This window comes from Rhineura floridana, chromosome 7 (genome assembly GCF_030035675.1).
Source record: "Rhineura floridana isolate rRhiFlo1 chromosome 7, rRhiFlo1.hap2, whole genome shotgun sequence".
NCBI classification, from domain to species: domain Eukaryota; kingdom Metazoa; phylum Chordata; class Lepidosauria; order Squamata; family Rhineuridae; genus Rhineura; species Rhineura floridana.
Genome location: NC_084486.1, coordinates 38,347,233 through 38,370,246, shown reverse-complemented (window position 1 = coordinate 38,370,246; position 23,014 = coordinate 38,347,233). Strand labels below are relative to the sequence as shown.

Below are 23,014 nucleotides of genomic sequence, written 5' to 3'. Positions count from 1 at the left end.
GAAACCCTATACACTGAATTAGTGTGAACTCAATAGGTTTGCAAGTTGTCCAGAAAGCAGCCACAGTTTGAACTGTGCATTTAAAGTAGAGTGCCTGTCCAGGTGAAAAGTAAGAGGCAAATGTAGCGTGCATAAGTTTGAAGGGGGTGAAATCCTCTCGCTTGCATAAATTGACATTTGCCTTTTTGGCTCGCAAAGGTGGATGCTGCCATCTCCTTGTGTTCGGAAATGCATGACATGAAGGAAGCCATTTACGAGTATAAAAAGAAGTTGGAAGGGATTGGTGAAGATTATCAGATTCAGGTACTGCCTTAAGTTTTTTATTTAATTCTTAAATTAAAGTTTGCTTCTTAAATCTTGAATTGAACTCATAGCATTAAGAGGTTTCCTAAAGTGGTGTCTGCACCTGGGTTTGGCCCATGTTATAAATGTGGCTTTCTAAGGGGAGTTGGGAACTCTGATGGGAATCTTCTATGTAAGTTCACAGCTGATGCTTGCCTGGAAGAAACACCATGCTTCTTAATTTGACTTAGGTTGTGGTGTATTGTGTCCCAGATTTTTTTTAGCAACTTATTCTAGCTAGGAGCTTACCTTGGTGCACGTGCTCATGTGACTTTGCCTCTGCAGCATACCCTTAGGCATCTTTTTTCCCTATAATCATGAGGAATTAAATAGTGTATTCCCTATTTATATCGTGAGTTTAAAATCTTCTGGGGGCTTCACATACATTTTTCTCACTAATCCTTAAAACATCCCTGTAGGAAAGGTCATTAGTTTTGCCCTACATTGCAGATGGGGTGAAGGCTGAGGCTGGGAGAGAATGGCTTGCCTAAGCCCCCCTAATGACAGTGGTGAGGGCATATGCCAGGAATGACTTGGTTCATAGCTCAGTCTCCCAGTCCACTCATAGAGAGCTCATAGCTTAGTAGTAGAATACATACTTTGGATAAAAAAGGTCCCAGGTTCAATCCCTGGCATTTCCAGTCAAAAGGGTCAGGTAGCGGGTGATGTGAAAGGACCTGTCCAAGACTCTGGAGTCAGAGTAAGCAGTACTGGGCAATTCAGACAATGTCAGATCTAATGTAAGGCAGCTTCCCATGTTCTGTGTTCTCCACTGCACGTAAGGCACCATCTTGTCTCCAAAGCTGTTTTATTTATTTATTTATTTATTTATTTATAGTATTTATATACCGCCCCATAGCCGAAGCTCTCTGGGCGGTTTACAGTAACTAAAAACATTAAAACAAATATACAAATTTGAAACACATCTTTTAAAAACAATTTAAAACACCATTTAAAAATTTTAAACAGTTTAAAAACACATGCTAAAATGCCTGGGAGAAGAGGAAAGTCTTGACCTAGCGCCGAAAAGATAACAGTCTTGGCGCCAGGCACATCTCGTCAGGCACATCATTCCATAATTTGGGGGCCACCACTGAGAAGGCCCTACCCCTTGTTGCCAGCTTCCCAGCTTCCCTCCGAGTAGGCACCCAGAGGAGGGCCTTGGATGTTGAGTGTAGTGTATGGGTGGGTTAGTATCGGGAGAGGCGTTCCATCAGGTACTGTGGTCCCAAACCATGTAAGGGAGTCACACTCCCCCTGTCTCTCTCCCGACAAAGGTCATCATACAGGGCGACCAATGCTGTTTCCGTGCCAAAACCAGGCCTGAAACCTGACTGAAATGGATCCAGATAATCGGTCTCATCCAAGAGTGTCTGGAGCTGGCCCGCAACTACTCATTCAAGGACCTTGCCCAGGAATGGAACATTTGCCACTGGCCTATAGTTATTAAGATTTTCTGGGTCCAGGGAGGGTCTCTTCAGGAGTGGTCTCACTACTGCAACTTTCAGGCAGCCAGGGACCACCCCCTCTTGCAGAGAAGCATTAATCACTTCCCTGGCACAGCCAGCTGTTCCATCCCTGCTAGCTTTTATTAGCCAAGAAGGGCAAGGATCCAGCACAGAAGTGGTTGCACGAACCTGTCCAAGCACCTTGTCAACATCCTCAAGCTGTCCAACTGAAACTCATCCAAGAAATCAGGACAAGGCTGTGCTCTGGATACCTCGCTTGATTCACCTGCTTTAACACTGGAGTCTAAGTCCTGGCAGATGCTAAAGATTTTATCCTGGAAGTGCCTAGCAAATTCATTACAGCGGGCAGATGGTTCTACCATGTCCTTGGGGCCAGCGTGTAATAGCCCCCGGACAATTCTGAAGAACTCCGCTGTGCTGCAGATTGATGATTTGATAGTGGCAGCAAAATATTGTTTTTTTGCTGCCCTCACTGCCCCTAAATACAGCTTACCATAGGCACTTACCAGTGTATAATTGCATCCACTAGGAGTTCATCTCCATCTGCACTCTGTCGGATGTTGGATCTGGCGCAAGCAGATGCCCAGAATGCAGAACAGAATAGTGACAGGCTAGATCCCAGTTGAAACACCCAGCCAGACAAGACATAAGTTTTAAGAGTCACTTTACTGACAATAGAGGTATAGAATACATTACAAGCTCTCTCTCTCTACCAAACTCCTTGACCCCCACACTCACAAGTGTCTGCTGGCCCTCTATATAGATAAGGCCAGCTGCCCGAGCCTAGGTTGCATAGCAACGTGTCCTTGAAGATGGCTCGAGCTCTGCCAACTTTCGCTTCTAAGTCACGTAGCTCACTTGTGGAAATTTAACCTCTGCTTTCTCGGTTTAATAGCCAACAATCCCCCACCTTAAATTTCCACATTCAGCCAGTTACATTTCTTTTCCATTTACATGTGTTACATTTCATATTTACATTTGCATCATCTGGTTTTACAGCCATTACATTTCATTAGAATCTTAGCATCATTTTTATTATATACATTTATTACAGCAATTATTCTTCATGATTCCCATCATCCCACTTTTTCCAGTTACTGAAGTCTATATGTTTAATGGAATTTATTTTAAATCTAACAGGTGGAATACCTTTGGTTGTTCTCTCTGATCTGCGTGGTTGTATTTCTGCCTTAGTGTCTGTGTCTGTGTCTGTGTCAGGCGATTCCTCTGTTTCTCTCTCAGAGCTAGAACTTGATTCACTACTGCTGCCTGTTTCTTCTTGTTTTATTGGTACTGTATCTGCCTGTTCTTGTTCATTACTAACGTCAGTGTTTCCCAACTCCACATATGTTTTCTCTTCCCAATCCTGCTCTATTGCTTGCACGCTTCTGCTTAACACCACAGACCTTTGTTTTGGCATCCAAATTCTGTAATACGTGTTTTCAAATCCCAGCATGTACCCTTTGTCTGCTCTCCTTTGCAGCTTCCCTGTCCTTTTATTTTTGGGAACATGCACCCAGCATTCTGCTCCAAACCTAATCAAATGGTTTAATCTGGGTTTTCTGTCATACAATTTCTGATAAGGAGACATTCCAGTGGCCTTATGGAATATTCTGTTTTGAATGTAAGCTGAATACAGAACACACTCTCCCCAGAAACCTTGTGTTAAAGAGGAGTCACACAGCATTGATCTTATTGAGTCCTGAAGCAACCTGTTCCAGCGTTCAGCTAACCCGTTCTGATGAGGACTATAAGGGGCTGTTAACTCCTGTTTTATCCCTCTTTTATCCAAGTATTCAGTAAAAGAGTGTCCTGAGAACTCTCCTCCTTGATCTGATCTTATTCTCTGTATTTTGACACCAAACTGCACTTCAATTTTTGTAACAAATCTTTTCAGTTTCTCTGCAGCTTCACTTTTAGCTTTTAGTAAATAAACAGTGCAGAATTTTGAAAAATCATCAACTATTGTCAGGAAATATCTTGCACCCCCCTGAGTAGGTTGAAATGGCCCCACTAAGTCCACGTGTATTAATTGATAAGGTGCATTTGTACTGGGCATGGCTTCTTTGTTCTTTGCAGCCACAACTGCCTTAGTTTGTTTACACACGTGGCAGTCTACATATTTTTCACAGTTTCTTAATGTCACATCATTACTGTTCTCTGTTGTTTTCACCACATTTTCATATCCTATATGGCCTAGTTTTCTGTGCCATAAATGAACACAATTATTATGGGGTTTCTCATTAGCACACATGAGTACATGATTTGTTTGTTTCATGTGTAAGAAGAACAATGAGTTCCTTACTATTCCTTTCATGAATATTTTTTCTCCTCTCATAATATGCACTGAACCCCTTTTGAACATTACATTGAACCCCATTTCATTGAGTTTCGACACAGCCATAATGTTGCATTCAATATCAGGAACAAACAGCACATCTGTCATAATGGTATTGAAACCTGCTAATTTCACTGTTCCTCTACTTTTGATAAGTTTCTTAGATCCATCAGCCATTATCACATGATCCTCTACGTCACAATATGTATGAAACATGGATTTATCTTTGATTATACTATTTGTTGCCCCACTGTCAATTGCCCATAAATCTTTACAGTTATTTCCCTGCTCATTGTTAATACATTGCTTATTCTTACTAGCATAGATCACCTGTATACATGGTTTTCTTCCTCTTTCTCTTCTTCTTGCTTCACAATTCCTTTGAAGATGTTGTTTGGAACCACAAAAGTAACATGCTTTTTGTCCATACAGTCTCTCTTGTGCAGCTTTGTTGTTCTGCTTTTCCACGTTGTGTTTAGACTCAGTCTTTTCCTGCTTTGCCATTTCCTGCCTCCTTTGGAATTCTTGTAAAAGTTTGCCTTCTATATAATCCATATTGAGATTTGCATCGTCCATTGCTTCCAAAGAGCTCACCAGACTATCATAACTTGAATCTAGTGCGTTTGAGAATGTTCAATTTCACGTTCTGACAACTCAGTAAACAGTCTGTTTATTTCCAACAAATGCTCTGACATGGTTGTATCTCCAGATAAGCGCATCTGATACAATTTTCTGGCAAGATATATTTTAGAACTAGCAGTCTTTTTCACATGAATATTTCTTAAAGTTTCCCAGGTTTCCTTAGCTGTTGTTGCATCACGCACGTGCAGTAATTGAGAATCATCAATAGAAAGAACAATTAACGCCTTTGCCCTCTCATCCAGCCTTCTCCAATCTGCTGGAATTGGCACCACGGCGGGTGGGTCTTCTGCGATAGCTTTCCACAGGTCTTCTTTCACTAGCAGAGCCCGCATTCTCTGTTTCCAAGTGCCATAATTTTTCCCTGTCAGCCTTTCTAAGGGAATCCCGGCCGATAACGTAACAGACATACTTTCACTTTACACAGTTCACCGCCTTTGTAATTAGAGCTTCTCACCTCCGTCCTTCAGTCAGTTATTCCCACGGCTCTCTCACAGCTTTCAGCTCAGCTTTCAGTTTCGCCGTCTCTTCACACGCTTGTCCTCTTTACTCCTCTTTTGGCTTTTCTTCGGACATCCGTCTGCGCATCGAAACCATCCTCTGCTACCACTTGTTGGATGTTGGATCTGGCGCAAGCAGATGCCCAGAATGCAGAACAGAATAGTGACAGGCTAGATCCCAGTTGAATCACTCAGCCAGACAAGACATAAGTTTTAAGAGTCACTTTACTGACAATAGAGGTATAGAATACATTACAAGCTCTCTCTCTCTACCAAACTCCTTGACCCCCACACTCACAAGTGTCTGCTGGCCCTCTATATAGATAAGGCCAGCCGCCCGAGCCTAGGTTGCATAGCAACATGTCCTTGAAGATGGCTCGAGCTCTGCCAACTTTCGCTTCTAAGTCACGTAGCTCACTTGTGGAAATTTAACCTCTGCTTTCTCGGTTTAATAGCCAACACACTCAAGCCATCTCCTATATTGTTTCGTCGCTCTCAGCTCTGGGGTATGTTTAACATCTATATGAAGCCCTTGGGAGCAGTCATCAAGAGATTTGGGGCAAAGTGTTAGCAGTACACTGATGATATCCAGCTCTCTTTTTCTGTAACATCTGAATTGGAAGAGGCTGTGCAAGCCCTGGACCACTGCCTGGACTCAGTGGTGGACCGGATGAGGGCCAATAAACTGAGTCTGAATCCTAGCAAGACGGAGGTGCTATGGGTTTCCCGTGTTCGGATAATTGGTCAATGACCTGCTTTGGATGGAGTTGTACTCCCTCTGAAAGAGCAGGTTTGTAGTCTGGGGGTGCTCTTGGACCCATCTTGGTTGCTAGAGGCCCAGATGATCTCAGGGGCTAGGAGTGCCTTTTACCAGCCAGCTGGTAAGACAGCTGCAGCTGTTTCTGGACCGGGATAGCCTGACCACTGTTGTCCATTCACTGGCAATCTTCAGGCTGGATTGCTGTAATGCACTCTATGTGGAGTTGCCCTTGAGGTTGGTCCGGAAGCTGCAGCTGGTGCAAAATGCGGCAGCACCACTGCTCACTGCAGCTGGGTATTGCCAACATGTTACCCCGCTGCTGAAATAATTGCACTGGCTGCCCATTAGCTACTGGGCCAAGTTCAAGGTTCTAGCCTATGCAGTTTGGGGCCAGGATACTTGAAAGACCATCTCATCCCTTATGTACCCAGTCAATCACTGCCCTCTCAGATCAGGGCCTTCTGCAGATATCATCTTATCAGGAGGTTCATTCCACACAACATAGGAAGAGGGCCTTTAGTGTTGTGGCACGTACCCTTTGGAATTCCTTCCCCTTAAATATTAGACAGGTGCCATCTCTCTTATCTTTTCGGTGCCTATTGAAGATCTTTGTCTTTCAACAAGCATTTTAAGTAGAGTCCTTATCCCAGTCTGCGTCTGTGCTAGAATTGCTTTTTAAGTTGTTTTTAAAGTTGTTTTTTAGAGATGTTTTGTTTTAATATATTTTAAAGTCTTGTTTTTAAGATGTTTTAAAGTGCTTTTAGTGTTTTTGTTTGCCACCCTGGGCTCCTTCTGGGAGGAAGGGTGGGATATAAATTAAATAAATATGGTAACAGGTAAGTTTCCCATTTGTTTCTGTTATTTTCTTTTTTTTTTTTTCAATAATTTTTATTCAGAGTTTCATAAAACATACAAGACAAAATCATAAAACATTCAAAGACAAAAAACAAAATCAAAAATAGTTAAACAAAAAGAAAAAAAGAAAAAAAAAACAAAAATAAAAAATAAAGAGTAAAATATTGACTTCCCATTTGTCAAAGATCAAATCAGTTATAAGTCTATAATATATAACAATCCTGTCTCTTAAGTCATATTATAAAATCACTTTCCTCCAGTAGTTATCTTACTTAATCATCAAATCTCATAAACATTACTTTATTCTTTCCACAAAAAGTCAAAGAGAGGTTTCAATTCTTTAAGAAATATATCTATCAATTTTTTTTTCCAGATAAGCATATCGATTAATCCATCTCATTACTAATTATGATAATCTTATTGTCATAACCATAGTCAAAATAAACATTTCAATTAATCCATCACATCAGAATCTGTTAGGTTCAATAATTTCAGTAGCCATTGTTCTATTATCTCTATTAGTTCCATTTTCCATCTTCCATCTTCAGTAGTCTTGTTAAGTCCAGTAATTTCAATATCCAATCTTCCATTATCAGTATTCCATAATAATCTTGCTGTCAAAGCCATAGTCATATAGTAAGAGTCTGATGGGGATTACCTCTATCCCAAATATTTTCTTGCCATCCATTCTGAATAGGTTGCTGAAATACTGCTGTAAAATCATATCTCTGTTCTTTTTTTCAAAATACACTGGGTCATCTCTTAAAAGTTTTTCCATTGTCACATGGCTGCAGTTAATTCCATAGATTTTCTCTATATTGGGCTCCATCACATCATTCCAGTCCAAAAGATTATCCATGCCATTGATAACTTTATCTCTAGAATCTTCATTCATTTCTTCAGAGATAACATTGAGTTCCAAACAATAGATTTTATTTCTAAAGTCCATAGACTCCAAATCTTGTTCCTGTTCCACGTTGGTTCCAATCTCCGGGATCTCCTCTCTCACAGGGACCCCTATTCCAGTCTCCAGGGTCACCTCTCTCACAGGGACCCCTGTTCCAATCTCCGGGGTCTCCTCTCTCACAGGGACCCCTTCCAGGGTCACCTCTCTCACAGGGACCCTTATATCTTTAATCTCCTGCTTCATTTTACTCAATTCAATTTTCATTATCTCAATCTCATCCATTATTTTCTGAAACATAGTTATTTCCAGATTTTCAGCCACTTTCTTAATTGCCATTTTAAAAGAAAAATATAGGAAAACCACTTCTTATTTCAGCAACAATTGGGTTAATACTCCAAACTTGGTGACATCACAGTATAAACAGAGCAGACAGCCTTATCTCTCCAATAGTTAAGTAAACAAAATGCAGTTCCCAGGATCGAAACAATTAATGGCAATCGTCAAGAAACAGATTCGTCAAAATAAAATAGACCAAAAAGAGAGTAGTCTCAAAACAGTATAATATTTTTCAAAATAAAAATCTGGAATAGAAATCCCTCTTCTGTGTATATCTTTAGAATGCAAATCCAGGACAGCTTTTTGCAACAAAAACAGAGATAAGCTATTAATTAGTGCGTAGCAGAGAGAAGTTATGGCTCCCCAGTGAGATGTCAAAAACTGATCAATCTGGCAAATCTCTTTTAAACAGCAACAATTTAAGTCAAGTAAAAGAAAAATATAGAAAGAAGGGTGCTTGCCTGTTAGTGCGTTCTCTCTTAGAAGATAAGATGAACGTTCGCTTTAACAGATAGAGCTTGCTGTTGAAAATCCGTCCCACCTTCGTCGGCTGGACCTCGTCCCATAAATTAATGAGATCTGGTCGTCCCAACAAAAATAGGCTTTGAGGTTAATCTCTTCGTTTCTCCCTACCCGGGAGAAGTTTAATCAGTCAAAAAAAAAAGAAAAAACTGACTGATATATCTGAATAAGCTTCTTTTGAGGCAGGAGCCCGTCTCAAAAGCAGGCACAGGCTAAGTCACCCTTCCCGGAAGTGCCTGTTTCTGTTATTTTCAATGGTGTTATGCCAAGGCTAGCCGGTAATTCTGGAACATGTCATCAAGCATCAGCAGGGATATGTCTGGTGTATACCTAATTAGTCATTTCACTTAATTTAGGGACATTGTTAGCCCTATTTTACCATTCCATCAGAGATAATGGGTGTATTTAGTTTTAAAGCTAAACCATGGTTTAGCATTGGCATGTATGATCAATCATGAGCCATAGGCTCACATACTCCTTGCTCCCCTCATGCATTACAGTTGGAGACTTCTTATCACAGTTAGTAGCAAACCATGAATTTGGACTCACTGGTTGCATTTGGACATTACAATAAGCCATGGTTTATCATTACATGCATGAGCCTTAGACTCATGTGCTCTACCTCCTCCTTCCTCTGGTGTAGCTGTGAGGAGTTCAGATGCTTTCACTTTAGTTTTGATTAATCACAGTGTGTTGTGTCGACCAAATCCTAAACTGTGGTTATAGAATCATAGAATTGTAGAGCTGGAAGGGGCCTATAAGGACATCAAGTCTGCTGAATGCAGGAATCCAAATGAAAGCATACACAACAGATACCTGTCCAGCTGCCTCTTGAATGTCTCCAGTGTTGGAGAGCCTACCATCTCCCAAGGTAATCAGTTCCATTGTCATACCACTCTAACAGTTAGGAAATGGTTCCTGAGGTTCAGCTGAAATCTGGCTTTCTGTAACTTGAGCCCATTATTCCTTGTCCTGCACTCTGGGACAATAGAGAAGAGATCCTGGCCCTCCTCTGTGTGGCAACCTTTCAAGTACTTGAAGAGTGCTATCATATCTCCCCTCAGTCTTCTCTTGTCAAGGCTAAACATGCCCAGTTCTTTCAGTCTCTCATCATAGGGCTTTGAGGATATACTTAACTGTATTGCTGCAAAAATGTGTAATCCACAGTTTGAAGTTGTCTGGTTTCAAAGTAACCACAGTTTGCTGGGTTTGGACAACACAACAAGCTATCATTAATCAAAACCAAAAGTGAGCTGGAACATGTCCTTGCAGATGTACTAGAGAAGGAAAGGAATTGTGCAAGCCCAGTCAGAGGCTAGGCTCATGTTAAAACAAAATTCCTTATGACATTCAAATGCAGCCAAAGGCAAGCTATAGTTTGCCACGCTCTGAGATTGGAAACTTCCAGTTGTAGTGTAAAGGGGAAGGGGAAGAGGGACCATGTGAGCCTGAGGCTTGCAGCTGCTCATGCATAAACACGAAGCCATAGTTTAGTGTTGCATCTCAGCACCATGCTTTTTATAGAAATTGTGTTTGCTCATTAATTTTCCCCAGCTTAATTTGACTTTTGCCCTTTTACATACCAGTTAGTTGGTGTTATGTGCTACCTCTTATTGGACCCACTTCTGTTAATGTGCACTCCTGAATAGTTCTGGTGCTCAATTCTATCTGTCCTTGCTGCTTTCATTTTTTTTTTTTTTGAGAAATGCACTCTGCATTCCTGATGTGCAGCTTCATCCTAATTGTTGACAAAATGTGTGAAAAGTCAAAAAAGGAAAGAAGACAGGGTGCTTTAATTTTCCTTTTAGAAGCTTCTCTACCTCCCCACCCCCTTTGCCTAAAGATATAAACAGGATAGACTATAAAATTCTTCAGGTGTAAATTATGACTATAAACATTGGACAGTTTGTACTAAAAGTCAGAAGGTTTTCCACAGGACAAATATTTATTCCAAAAGCCAGAAGAATATCTTGTTTTTCCAAGAGAATACTTGGAGTTGAAGATGAAGTAAAAGCTCTTGCTTTTATTTGCTTTATCATCACGTATATAATCTACTCTTTCTTCATGGTTCCAGGCAGTGCGCTTGTGATGGTGTCTTGACTCATATAAATCCTCAAGGATTTGACTCAAGGATTTAGCCTGTATGCCATCACTCACTTCTGGCCAAAAAAGAGACCTGCAGGGAGGCCAACAACACCTGCAAAGAAGCTGTCTTAGATCGATAGGCCAATGTGGGTCAGGTGGTATTGCTTCCTGGATTCTTGTTAAGGCTTATTTTCTCACTGATCTGAGCAATGTGGGCATTTGTTCTCTCGCTGGCTCTGAATTGCCTTTATGTGTTGTCCCAGGAGGTTGTTCCAAGTGGTCCAGAATCTGGTCGGTCCAGTTGTTCAGGAACCTATGGAGCAGTCTAAAGCCTGCTGTGACACGTTTGCAAAACACTTTGCCGATAAAATCGAGCGCCTGAAGAGCTTGATTCCGTACGCCGTGGATACAGGAAGTGAGCCAGAACCGGCCAGTTGCATTCCGGTCCGGTGGGATCGGTTTCAGCCTCTTCCCTCTGAGGAAGTGGACAAGGTGCTCTCTACTGTGAAGCCAACCACCTGTCTACTGGATCCTTGCCCCTCGTGGCTCATTATGAGCTGCAAAGAGAGACTGGGTGAAGGGATCAAGGCTATAGTAAATGCATCCTTGGAAGAGGGTGCACTACCATTAGCCCTCAAGGAGGCAGTTATAAAGCCCATCTTAAAAAAGTCCTCCTTGGATCCCCAAGAGTTAAATAACTTCCGCCCAGTCTCTAATTTACCATTTCTGGGCAAGGTGATTGAGCGAGTGGTGGCCAAACAGTTACAGACACACTTGGAGGAAACAGATTATCTGGATCCATTCCAATCGGGCTTCAGGACTGGACATGGAACTGAAACAGCCTTGGTCGCTCTGGTGGATGATACGAGGAGGGCGTTGGATAGGGGAGAATTCACCTTCCTCGTCCTCCAGGATCTCTTAGCGGCTTTTGATACCGTTGACCACGGTATCCTTTTAGAACACCTGGAGGGATTAGGAATAGGGGGCACTGTTTTACGATGGCTCCGTTCCTATCTCTCAGACAGGCATCAAAGGGTGGCATTGGGGGAGGAGGTTTCAGACCCTTGGCCTCTTAATTGTGGAGTGCCACAGGGTTCTATCCTCTCCCCCATGTTATTCAACATCTATGTAAAGCCGCTGGGGGCCATCATCAGGAGATTTGGGCTGCGGTGCCACCAATATGCGGATGACACCCAGCTCTATCTCTCGTTTAAGTCCTCACCAGAATTGGCTGTGGATACCATCTCCAAGTGCCTGGAATCCGTAAGTGGATGGATGGGAAGGAATAAGCTGAAACTAAATCCCGACAAGACCGAGGTGTTGCTTGTGGGAGACAGGGGCAGGCTGGGGGATATAGATCTGGTGTTCAATGGGGTAAGATTGCCCCTAAAAGACCAGGTCCGCAGCCTCGGGGTCATTCTTGACTCCCAGCTGTCCATGGAGGCTCAGATTTCGGCAGTGAGCCGGGCGGCTTGGTATCAATTACATCTGATTAGGAGGTTGCAACCCTACCTGCCTGCCCATCTGCTCCCAGGGGTGATACAGGCCCTGGTCTTCTCTCGCCTAGACTACTGTAATGCGCTCTATGTGGGGTTACCCTTGAAAACGGTCCGGAAATTGCAACTGATACAGAATGCGGTGGCACGTTTGATTAAGAACAGCCGCCGCCGTGATCATATCACTCCGGTGTTGATAGATCTACACTGGCTACCAGTTGTTTACCGGGCCCAATTCAAGGTGTTGGTATTGACCTTTAAAGCCCTATACGGTTTCGGCCCAGTTTATCTGAAGGAGTGCCTCCAGCATCACCAATTATGCCGCCTGACGAGATCAGCCGCACAATACCTTCTCTCGGTCCCACCAGTTAGGACAGTGAGGCTGGTGCGGACCAGAGAGAGGGCATTTTCTATTGTGGCCCCCACCCTCTGGAATTCCCTTCCTTTTGATCTTCGCCATGCCCCTTCCCTGATAGGTTTCCACCGGGCCTTGAAAACCTGGCTGTTCAGGCAGGCCTACAGGACCTCTGGGGTGGTTTAGTTTTAATACTGATATTATTAATTATTATTATGATTTTTGTGGTTTTATTGTATTTATTGATGAAACTGTACGTCACCTAGAGTGGCCGTTGATTCGGCCAGATAGGCGACTCAGAAATAAAATTTATTATTATTTATTATCTCTCTTCCCCCTCTTCCTTTGCCTACTCCAGCTTAACAAGGGCTGTATCTGATAGATTATTCCAGACAGTTTATCTGGAATAAACAAGCCTGTGAGGTAGTATTAGGTTGAGATTAGCCTTAGGTATTAGGCTTGGCCCCTGGCCCACCTGGTAGCTCAATGGGATCTGAAGGTGCATCTCCGTCAGCTACCTTCATGTGTTTATAAAAGTGTCAAGGGGACTCCACATTCTTAAGGAGAAGAGGAGAGGTATGCAGCTGACCGTGCTCGTACTCCATCATGTGCCTCAATGGCCCCACCCCATGCATTTAGCATAGGTGTCTGAAGAGGGGACACTTGCATGCTTGAGTAGAGCTCTGTGGTTTTCCGAATTAATCACTAATTTTCATGTTGAGTGAGTGTTGAGTGAAAACACTATCCCTTAAAACTGGAAGGAACAGGGTGACTAGTCATACATAATGTGGTCACATTTCTCAGTTGCCATCTTGATCTTTCATAGTCCAGTTTGTGAGCTTCCCAGGGACATCTGTTCCATAGGTGTCATCCTCAGTGGGCCTCTTTTGACAGGTAGGCGGGGCCACCTACCTGTTAATCATGTGATGTCAGGGGGATACAGTCTTAAATGTAGAACTAGGAGCATGTGCCAAGTGCGCTCTTGATTCTTCCATTGCAGCCCCAGCTATAATTTAAAAGGGCTCAAATGCAATCCCTGCTGCAGAAGGTGTCAGGAGTGCATTCAGAGGCTCGTGATTGTTCCTCTGCAGCCATAGGTTTACCTGCCCCACACACCTGTCATATTTCATCATGTGGAGCAAATGGGTGTGCTCACAGGCTGGAGATCCTTTGCTATGAGGATGCTGTTGAGATGGACTGCTGTGTGAGATGGTGGTTTTTGTTCTGATCCAGCAAGATAAGCGTTAGCCCGCTCCTTCTTAAGATAATGGCATCATGGCCAAGCATGTTCCTCTACTCTAAACAGTGCAGTGCAATGGTTAGAGTGTCAGACTGGGACCAGGGCCAGCCCAAGACATTTTGCTGCCTGAGGTGAATGACAAAATGGAGCCCCCTCCCCACCCCATTGGACATACAGACAGTTTGGTCGTAGTCCGGCACTGGTGAAGGGAGAGCATCCACCACTGCTCCTGAGGGCAGCAGGCTACCTTAGAGGGTACACGACAGGCAACATGGTGCACATAGCTCTGTTGTCCAAATGAAGGGGGAAATGGGGAGTGGGTGGGCCTCAGGAGGAATGACTGAGGAGGGGGGGCCTGCCACCTCTGTCCCACTACTTGAGCCAGCTGCCTCACTTTGCCTGATGGTAGGGCCAGCTCTCCTCGCTCAGCCATGAAGATCACTGGGGGATCTTGAGCCAGTTGTCATCTCACAGCCTAACCTACCTCATAAGCTCATTATGAGGAAAAAATGAGGACAGGGAAGAAACATGCTGAGCTCCTTCGAGGGAAGGGTGCAATCAAAATCTGCTGAAATTTTCTCCCCTAGTAACATATCTCTTTTCTCCCCACCCACTCCTTGTCCCCTGCTTGGGCCTTGCCTACCTCTCTAGTAAGCTGGCCCGCAATTACTGACTCTGCTATGGTGTGAGGTTGTTCATATAGATAAAACTAATGCTGTCATAAATTCGTTGGCCTTACAGGTGCCAGAAGACTCCTTGTTGCTTCTGTAGCCAAGGTTCACCCGCTGTTGGTCATCATCTCCTCCTGCTGTTGTTCTCAAGCAGCAGCAGGTTTGCGAGTGCAACTGTGGAGTTCCTGTTGGGATGACTTTCAGTTTGGCCTTTGCAGGATGCGGCTGGTGTATGTCCTTACCGGCTCTGAGAAATAAGCCTGTGGATATTGTTCTACATTTTAAACACAGGAACTGTTTATTTGAAGTTCAAGCACAGTAACAGCTCTTCTTAAAACAATGGAAAATTTTCTAGGCTAGTAATCTTATTGGACAAAATACATCATGGTGGTAGGTGGGGGGACACTAAATATATGTGTAGCGTATGCCAGGCCTGCCAAATTTGTGACCCTCTAGTTCCAGCCTAATAGCCATGAATGGCTGCCTGCTACAGAGTGGCTAAATGTTCTGTTTTTTTTAGTTTAATTAATTTTTTTTGCTGCCTGTTTGGAACTTCAAAAATTGGATAGAGGGTTCACATGTACCTGGCAGGCCACAATGTATGGTTGGACTATGTTTGGCTTGGTAGAGCATATATTCTACAGGTCTGGTATATGCACAATCCAGTTTTGCTTCACTGAATAAAGACAGGAAAGGACCATTTTATTGAACGGACTCATATACAACTTCGTGCCAACCCAAAATGTGGTCACACTCATTCACCAAATGAATGCTTGGGGGCAACCATAAAGTGTGTCACAATTCAGAAAACCTTTTTAGCCCTCTTGCAGAACCCTCACCCCACTGAGATTAGTGAGACTTAAATGGAGATTGTGCCTAGTTATCTCCCTCCCTCTCTCCTTTTAATGTGTGGCTGGAAATATTCCATGCAGGGAAATCTACAGTTCAGTCCTACAGTTCAGTTCTTAACCTTTTTTGATAAATGACTTGAGGCCGGATTTCTGTTTAGGGATAACAGATATTAATAAAAGACAATTATATAATGTCACAGATTTCCAGCTGACGCTTGCCAAGACTTTGTTCGTTTTCTCTCTCTCTCCTTCTCCCAAAAAGGAATGACGTCTCTTTATACATAGAATTAGACATCAGAGGGCTACATTTTCCATATGGAGAGCCAGTATGGTTAGAGTTAGACCAGAGAGGCTTGATCAAATCCTCACTCAACTGCGAAACTCTCTGGGTGAGATTGGCATGTTGCCATCTCTTAGCTTAACCTACCTTGCAGAGTTGATGTGAGAATAAAATGGTGGTACTGGGGGAATGTCATCCTGAATTTCTTAAATGAAGGAAAGGGTAAAATAATAAACCTCTTTGAACTGGATTTTTCTGAAGAGGAACTATGATTCTTTAATTGTCTTTGGTGGATTGGCATGGCTTAAAAGACTGTAAAGGACACCTCGTTCTGAGATCTAAGAGCCTGGATGTTGGTCTTTGGAGTTGAAAGTCTAAGTAGCTAGAGCATCAGAAAAAGGTCTTGGCAGGCATTGTTGCAGTAAGGTATTCTTCTGAAAACCCCTTCTGATGACAAGCCTGTAGCATTTATAGGGACTGCTAACAGAGTGGGGAAAATGCAGATAAGGACTGTTGGCCTAGAAATTTCAAAGCAACAGGCAGGCTCTGTTCCCAGTGCAGAGCTGCATTGTTTACAGAGCTATGTCTAGACAAGCAGTGTCACTACTGCCCTTCAGCAGGGGTGAATTTGCCACATCTCCCCCACGTTTTGGGAAAAGTCATGAGTTGTTCTATCCCAGGAGGAGAGGATCTTGGAAATCTCATGGCCTGTGGAGTGCCCAATAGGAAAGGGGCAATCATGCTGCTATTTAAGCCTGCTTTGAGATTTTCAGAGAGATACACATCGCCTATACTTAAAAGCCCCCACAAACTCATTTAATGTTTTCTGTAGACTTACAGAGTTGCAAAGGACCTCAAAGATCATCTAGTCCAGCCCTTTGCCAATGCAAGTTCATAGTTTCCTGTGTGTATGATTAAATTAGTTGTGCAAACTTTTTCCATTGAAAATCCAGTGAAACATACTAACTGTGGTATATTCACAAGTACCTGGAGCATATGTGTGTTTGTATTGCAGGGAAACAGCACCAAAGAGTATTTCCTTCAGAGGACATTGCAGAGCCTTGAGCGCTACTTCTGCTTGATAGCATTCAACTACTACCTTCACGAACAGGTGAGCATTCCTCCTTGAACTACCAGTTGATGCTGTGCACTTTGTACCCTTGTTAGGTATATCCAGTGATGTGGGGCAAACACTGTACTGATGTCTCAGCATGGGGTCATTGGAACTAGATTTTATGGTGCAGGAGGCAGGAACTGGACACAGCTGCTGTCTTGAAAGCCAGCCTCATATTATTTGTTTTGTTCTTAAAATATTTTAAATCGTGCCTTTCTGTTGAAACATGGCCAAGGTGGCTCATGGCTACAAAGTTTTAAAAACAAATCAGTTTATTGTTTATTATTACTTATTTCTTTACAGCACTTATACCCGCCCTTTAGCAGAAAAGGCTCTCAGAGTGGCTTATAAAAAAAAAGTTCTAAGATGGTCCCTGTTCTCAAGCTCCCAATCGAAAAACATGAGGAGAAAGGAATGGGAGGGAGGAGGGGGAAAACAAGCTCAAAACAGAAACAAAGCACCCCTAAAAGCAGCTGCAAGAGGAAAAAAAGGAAGTAATGAACAAAAAAAACTTAAATCAGGCTACTTGCAGAGGAACAGTCAGGAGTGTTCTCTGAAAAGAGCCATGTTTTAACTTTGCATCAACATAGGAAACTGCCTTATACTGAGTCAGACCATTGGTCTATCTAGCTCAGTATTGTCTGCACTGACTGGCAGCAGCTCTCCAGGGTTTCAGACAGGGGTCTCTATCATCCGTAGCTGGAGATGCCAGGGATTGAAAAAGGGACCTTCTGCATGCAAAGCTGATGCTCTACCAGTGAGCTATGGCCCTTCCCCTTAGCAAAAAGTAAGTAGCGAGGTAGACAAATGGGGTCTCCTTTGTGGAGGGCATTCCACAGTCAATGCCTTGCAGTGAAAAAAAGGTTCTCTCATTCATTGACATCTGCTGAACTACAGGCACTGGAGATCCCTTGAAAGGGTTTTGGTTGTTGAGCAGCAGGGCAGACACACGTGGAAGGAGGCAGTCCTTGAGAAATCCTGAACTTAGACCATGTGGTTCCACCCTTGCACCTATACATGAAGGAATGCCAGAGTGACTGATGTGAAGCCAATGTTGCACCAGTCACTCTCTTGGTAGAGAAACTTTTGATGGTTGGACCTCCCTCCTTACTCCTACATGTGGATGTCATTTGTTGACTACTTCTTGCTGGTAACCTCTTGGAGTCCACGGTTAGAACAAATTGCAAAGGAAGTTGCCTTGTGTCATTGACACCACATTGTCCCTTACTTGTTTATTCAGCAGTTGCTATAATAAAAACATTTACAGGGTTTTAAATATTGTGAGCAGTATCATGAAAGAAACCTTCAGCTCAGATGGTCAAATCAGCAACTCCCCTTGACAATTCACTGTGTGTGTTTATCAAAAAGAAAGAAAATGGAAAAAGGCCCATCTTATGTTGTATGCAGCAACAGCAGTTTTGGCCACTATGTTTTATGTATAGCTTTCCTCCCCCCAAATTGACATAATTTGCTCTGCATATATTATGGCCTAGACTAGCAACTCCTTGAACTGATGTTCCATAATGGGAATATAAAGGCCTTCAGTACCCCTGCTTTGTATGATCTTTGTATGCTCTGTTTTGTAAGGATTACTTCTGATGTGTACAGTACTTCATGTTGAACATGTTGCTGACAGTGTCCCTGCCTGTCTTTTCTCTCTTTCCTGGATTGGCAGTACCCCCTTGCTTTTGCTCTCGATTTCAGTCGATGGATGTGCAGGCATCCTGAGCTGTACAGGCTTCAGGCAAACATGAACCTGTCAGAGCTAACAGTCACAGGGGAACAGATAACGAAGGGGGCACGGGTGCTGGTGAGTGAATTACTTTGACTTTTTAGATATTTCCCTGTTAGCCTTCCTTTGCTGTCTGACTCCTGAGCATCCTTCCTTGGAGCCATCTTGGACAGCAGCTTAGCTATTACTGCATTTCTGTAAGAATTCTACTTGTGGATGTAGTTAAGATATTTTTGTCGTAGGGTTGGACTATCCTCCTCCTTCCCCCCCCTTCTCTGCATGTAAGTAATTTCCAACCCCCTCTTCTGATGATGCAGACAAGGTATTTTTTTTAAAAAAAGGTTCCCTTTGTACCTGTAAGAAAGGTAAACACACATTCTTCCAAGGATTCTATTAAACTATGCCCATGCTTGTCTATGCCCCTATTCCATGCCTCACATCAGGCAAACCCTCTGAATCTGAACACCCCCTGAGCTATTCAAATCTGCATCACATTCATGTGACGCAGAGGCTAGTGTGGCTCTTTTTTAAAGTCAATCTTCACAGCCTTCAGATGCCATTGAACTACAGCACTCACTCTCCCTGACCATGGACATGTTGGTTGGGGCTGATGGGAGCTGCATCTGGAGGGCACCATGTTGGGAAGGCTGCTTTAGTCTTTTGGTTAATTGGGGTTTGTAAGGTGGCTATTGGTGAGAGCTGTTTTATTTTCCCCAGTAAGTTCTTGCTGAAGCAGAAAGTGCTTGAGGAAGCATCTCTGGAAACTGCTTTGGTAAAAAGAATATCCGGTTTTCCCAAATTTGTTGCACAGTTTTTAGAGTTCTACTTCTGCTGCAGGTGGTGGATGAAAGGTTTTCGCCTGATGTGCTCAGTACCATCAAGGAGATGAGCGTGGCCAACTTCCGGAGAGTCCCCAAGATGTCTGTGTATGGGATGGCACAGCCAAACTCCAAGGTAATCAAACAGTGCTGTGCCATTTCTGGGAAAAGATTAAGATGGGACCAAAGAGCACCTGGAAAAAACAAGAGTAATTAAAAACAACAGGAATTTAATCATTTAAAAAAAAAAAGGTTATGGCGTTTCCAGGTTTTCCACAACGGTACTTTGTGAAACCCAGCAGAGCCCATAATAAAGATGAGAAAATAGAAGGGTTTTAAAAAAACTCTTTTAAAAAACTCTTTTATACTAAAAGGAAAATAATAATTGAAACTGTCGATTTTGGAGCAGTGCTTGAAAGTACCGTTGTACCTCAGTTGTGTTCCTCTCTTTTTTCCTTTTTGAAATTGAGGTATTTCGTATAATTGTAATAATATCTTCTTCCTCCTTGACTCAGTCATCACCAGAATTGCCGTTCTCACTGTCTTGTACCACTTCCAGAGAGCTGAGTTCACCAACTCTCTGCTTGGTTCTTCTCTCAGGGATTCTTATTTCTCTGTTACGGCTTCTAGCTAAACAAATAAAATGATTACTTTAATGTACTGACTGAAACAATCCTTCATCAAGATTGGATGTTTACAAGGACTGATTTGGAAGATGCACCATCAAGCGGAGGCTCCTTGACATATTTTTAAGTTTATTGTCCTGAACTTGCTTGAAACACCCTGAGAAAGGGAAGAGGAGGAAAATCAGGCTGAGCGCCTGGGAGAAACAAACACAACACCCTGCAGCCTACCCATTTATAGTGCTTTGGTTTTTTTAAAAAAAATGCAGACATGATTACAGTTACTGTTTCTTTTTAGGCTATTGGGAATGTCTTGAACTACCTGACAGATACAAAGAGGAAGTATTCCCACATCTTGTGGGTTAATCTCCGTGAAGATGTGGTTCTGGAAGGGAATGAGCAAACTTATACCCTCCGGGAGGTTGGCACCCTGGAACAGCAGATAACAGTCCCTGCAATGTCATCTGACCAGCTAGAGGTGAGAGCTCAGACACTTTTAATTTCTCTTTTCCTCTTCCCCACTTGAAGGGGTTGGCAAAAGGGGTTCTGATAGTATGTTGATTGACTGAGCATATTGATTGAGAGTGGTTTCAGATATTATGCGGGAACACCACCAGCTCTGCTGAGAAGGCAGGCTCCTCCCTCCAGCAACTCAACTGGCAACAGCCATGGCATCAGACTGCAGCTGAGAAGGGAACAGAAGGGGTGCAGGATCACTCCGACAGGGCAGTGGAGAGACCAGCAACTTTAGGCGCCTCCTTTCCTTTCCTAGGGTTTTCCACCTTAGCTTGTTGAAGAACTTGTCCCTGGGTTTGCTTATTTCCTTCACCTTCCCAATTTCTTTTCGTTTTGTGTTGTGCCATTTTAGACAGCCCCTGTCCTCAGGCTTATGGTCTTGTTTGATTTGTAAGCCATTCTGGGAATGTTTTTTTTTTCCTGGCTGAGGAGCAAGATATAAATCCTTTAAATAAATAAATAAGGGTGGGGTGATTGTGATGGGGGATTCTGGAAAGCATCAGCAACTTGTTCTTCCTGTTTCTTTGTAATTTTCAAGAGTGGAATGAGTGTGTCACCCTGCGTTTATTCTACAGGGTGTCTGTGTGTTCAGCTTCAGATATTAAACCTGAATTATGGGGAAGAGGAAGTTAAGTTACCCATGTATCCTTTTCCATAACATTTGAAGTTCCACTTGGATTGCTTATTTGATATTGCAAAAACACACACCTCCCCTTCATTTTGCAGCACAAACTTGCAACAAGCACGTTGGTCCTCAACAGGTCGAAATAAAAATGTGATCCCACATGAAATGTGTTGTTCAGACTTGGTATGTGTTTGTACGTGCACATGCTTTTGTACTTTCCAGGGATGTTCCTTAGGGCAAGTATGGGAAACTTTGGGTTGATCCTGGGGCAATTAGCATTTGACATCATGGAGCTACTCTGCATGGATAGAAGAAATTTATAGTGGTCCTCTAGGCTGCCTTCCTGTCTGATACTTTACCATCAGTATAAATTGGTAGCTTGTCTTTCTGTGTGGCTGCTGTTACGTTTGTGTGACAGGGTAACTGTTGCCTCCGATTGTTAAACTGATGCGATGAGGGAGTGGTCAAGGGGAACCCATCTGTGATGGCATTTTGATGCATTCAATAATGCATGCTTATCACAAAGGACATTCTTGACTTGTGTGTTCTACGAATTTACCCCTTGTCTGCCATGTGCAGCTAATCAGTCCTCTTCCTTTGTAATGAACACCTAGCCTGCTAACCCTTGTGTTATGTATCAGACTGATGGAGCATGAAAGCTATTACCAGCACTTATGTAACAACATTATAAGCTTATGTGCCCTCACTCAATTTTTTTACATTTTCACCATTGGGAATCATGAGGAGACAGAAATATATATTCTATTTCTACAGGGGTAGCTGTTTTAGTTGGTTGCAGCAAAAACAACAAAGAGCCTTGTAATATCTTGAAGAATAACAAATGGATTTATTATGTTAGCTTTCATGGACTGCAGTCCACTTCATGAGATGTGTGAAGTGTTAGCTTCAGGTATACAGGAATATATACACATGGTTTTTGGGGGGGAGGGAAATTGTTTGCGTTTCATTTCCCTCTCATCTCACTGCTCACAAGTACAGGCAGTGAAAATTACTTCACTGTGGTAATTCCGAATAAGTCTTTTTGTTTGGCTTCATTGTGTCTCTTCTTCAGAAACTAGAATCCATTTTGAAGAGCGACCTGCTGAGATCCCAGAAATGGATTGAGGTTTATCTGGAACAGGAGAAGCAGATGAAAATGTTCAAGACGTGCCTGACCATGCAGGAGGTATTTAACCAGCATAAGAGCACCTGCCAGGGATTGGCTTATAAACGGATTCCAATTCCAGACTTCTGTGCTCCTAAGGAAAAGGTAAGCAGCACACGAGGCCCTATATTTCCCCTTCCCCCCATATGGGAAAAAAGCTTAAAAGGAAGCCTATCCAATGTTAAGACAATAGGTAGTTAAACAACCCCTTCTGTCTCCCTGGCTAGTCTTCTACTAAATATACTAGCCTTTTGTGGAGGGTTGGGTTGGGAAGGGGGGAAATGAAGCCTGTTGTGAAGAAAGAATTGCACAACTACACATAATGTGTCACTTTGTCCTAAGGCCAGTTGTTCAGCTAATAATAGAATAGGGACCCATTATTCACACACACCCCTGACTTTACAATAGGAATGCTCAGGAGTTTTGTTCTTTTTTCAGTGAACAGACCTGATTCGCACTTTGGGGGCTAATACAGGAATTAGAATGCAATTTTCCTTCGGTTTTTGCACTTCTCTAAATTTTGTGACCCAGTTCTTAGCTAAAAAAAAAGTACTTAAGTCCATATGGAACCGTGTAGTTTAGGGCAAAGTGTATACAGAAATGTGTATTTGTGAAAAAAATACTTACAAAAATAATAGGTTGTATTCAGCGTAGCACTAAGGAGCTTGTTCCATCAGCACAAGTATTTCAGCTTGCCCAACGGAACAATTTCACCTCTCCTTTCCCCTCCCCACGTGTTGTTCTGGGGGTTCTTCCAATCCTCCGGAGCAGGAAG

At 42.9% G+C, this 23,014-nt stretch overlaps 1 protein-coding gene across 7 annotated transcripts in view; it reads left to right on the top strand.

Annotated features, from left to right (window-relative positions):
• The window catches only part of PALD1 (phosphatase domain containing paladin 1), a 195,678-nt gene that overhangs the window by 78,367 nt on the left and 94,297 nt on the right, over positions 1 to 23,014 (top strand). For all 7 annotated transcript variants that reach the window (XM_061635274.1, XM_061635276.1, XM_061635272.1 and 4 more), the window contains 6 exons: positions 199 to 303; positions 16,662 to 16,757; positions 18,436 to 18,570; positions 19,330 to 19,446; positions 20,232 to 20,411; positions 22,147 to 22,344. In XM_061635274.1, coding sequence (XP_061491258.1) covers positions 199 to 303; positions 16,662 to 16,757; positions 18,436 to 18,570; positions 19,330 to 19,446; positions 20,232 to 20,411; positions 22,147 to 22,344 — 831 coding nt within the window. The remainder of the gene's footprint in view (positions 1 to 198; positions 304 to 16,661; positions 16,758 to 18,435; positions 18,571 to 19,329; positions 19,447 to 20,231; positions 20,412 to 22,146; positions 22,345 to 23,014) is intronic.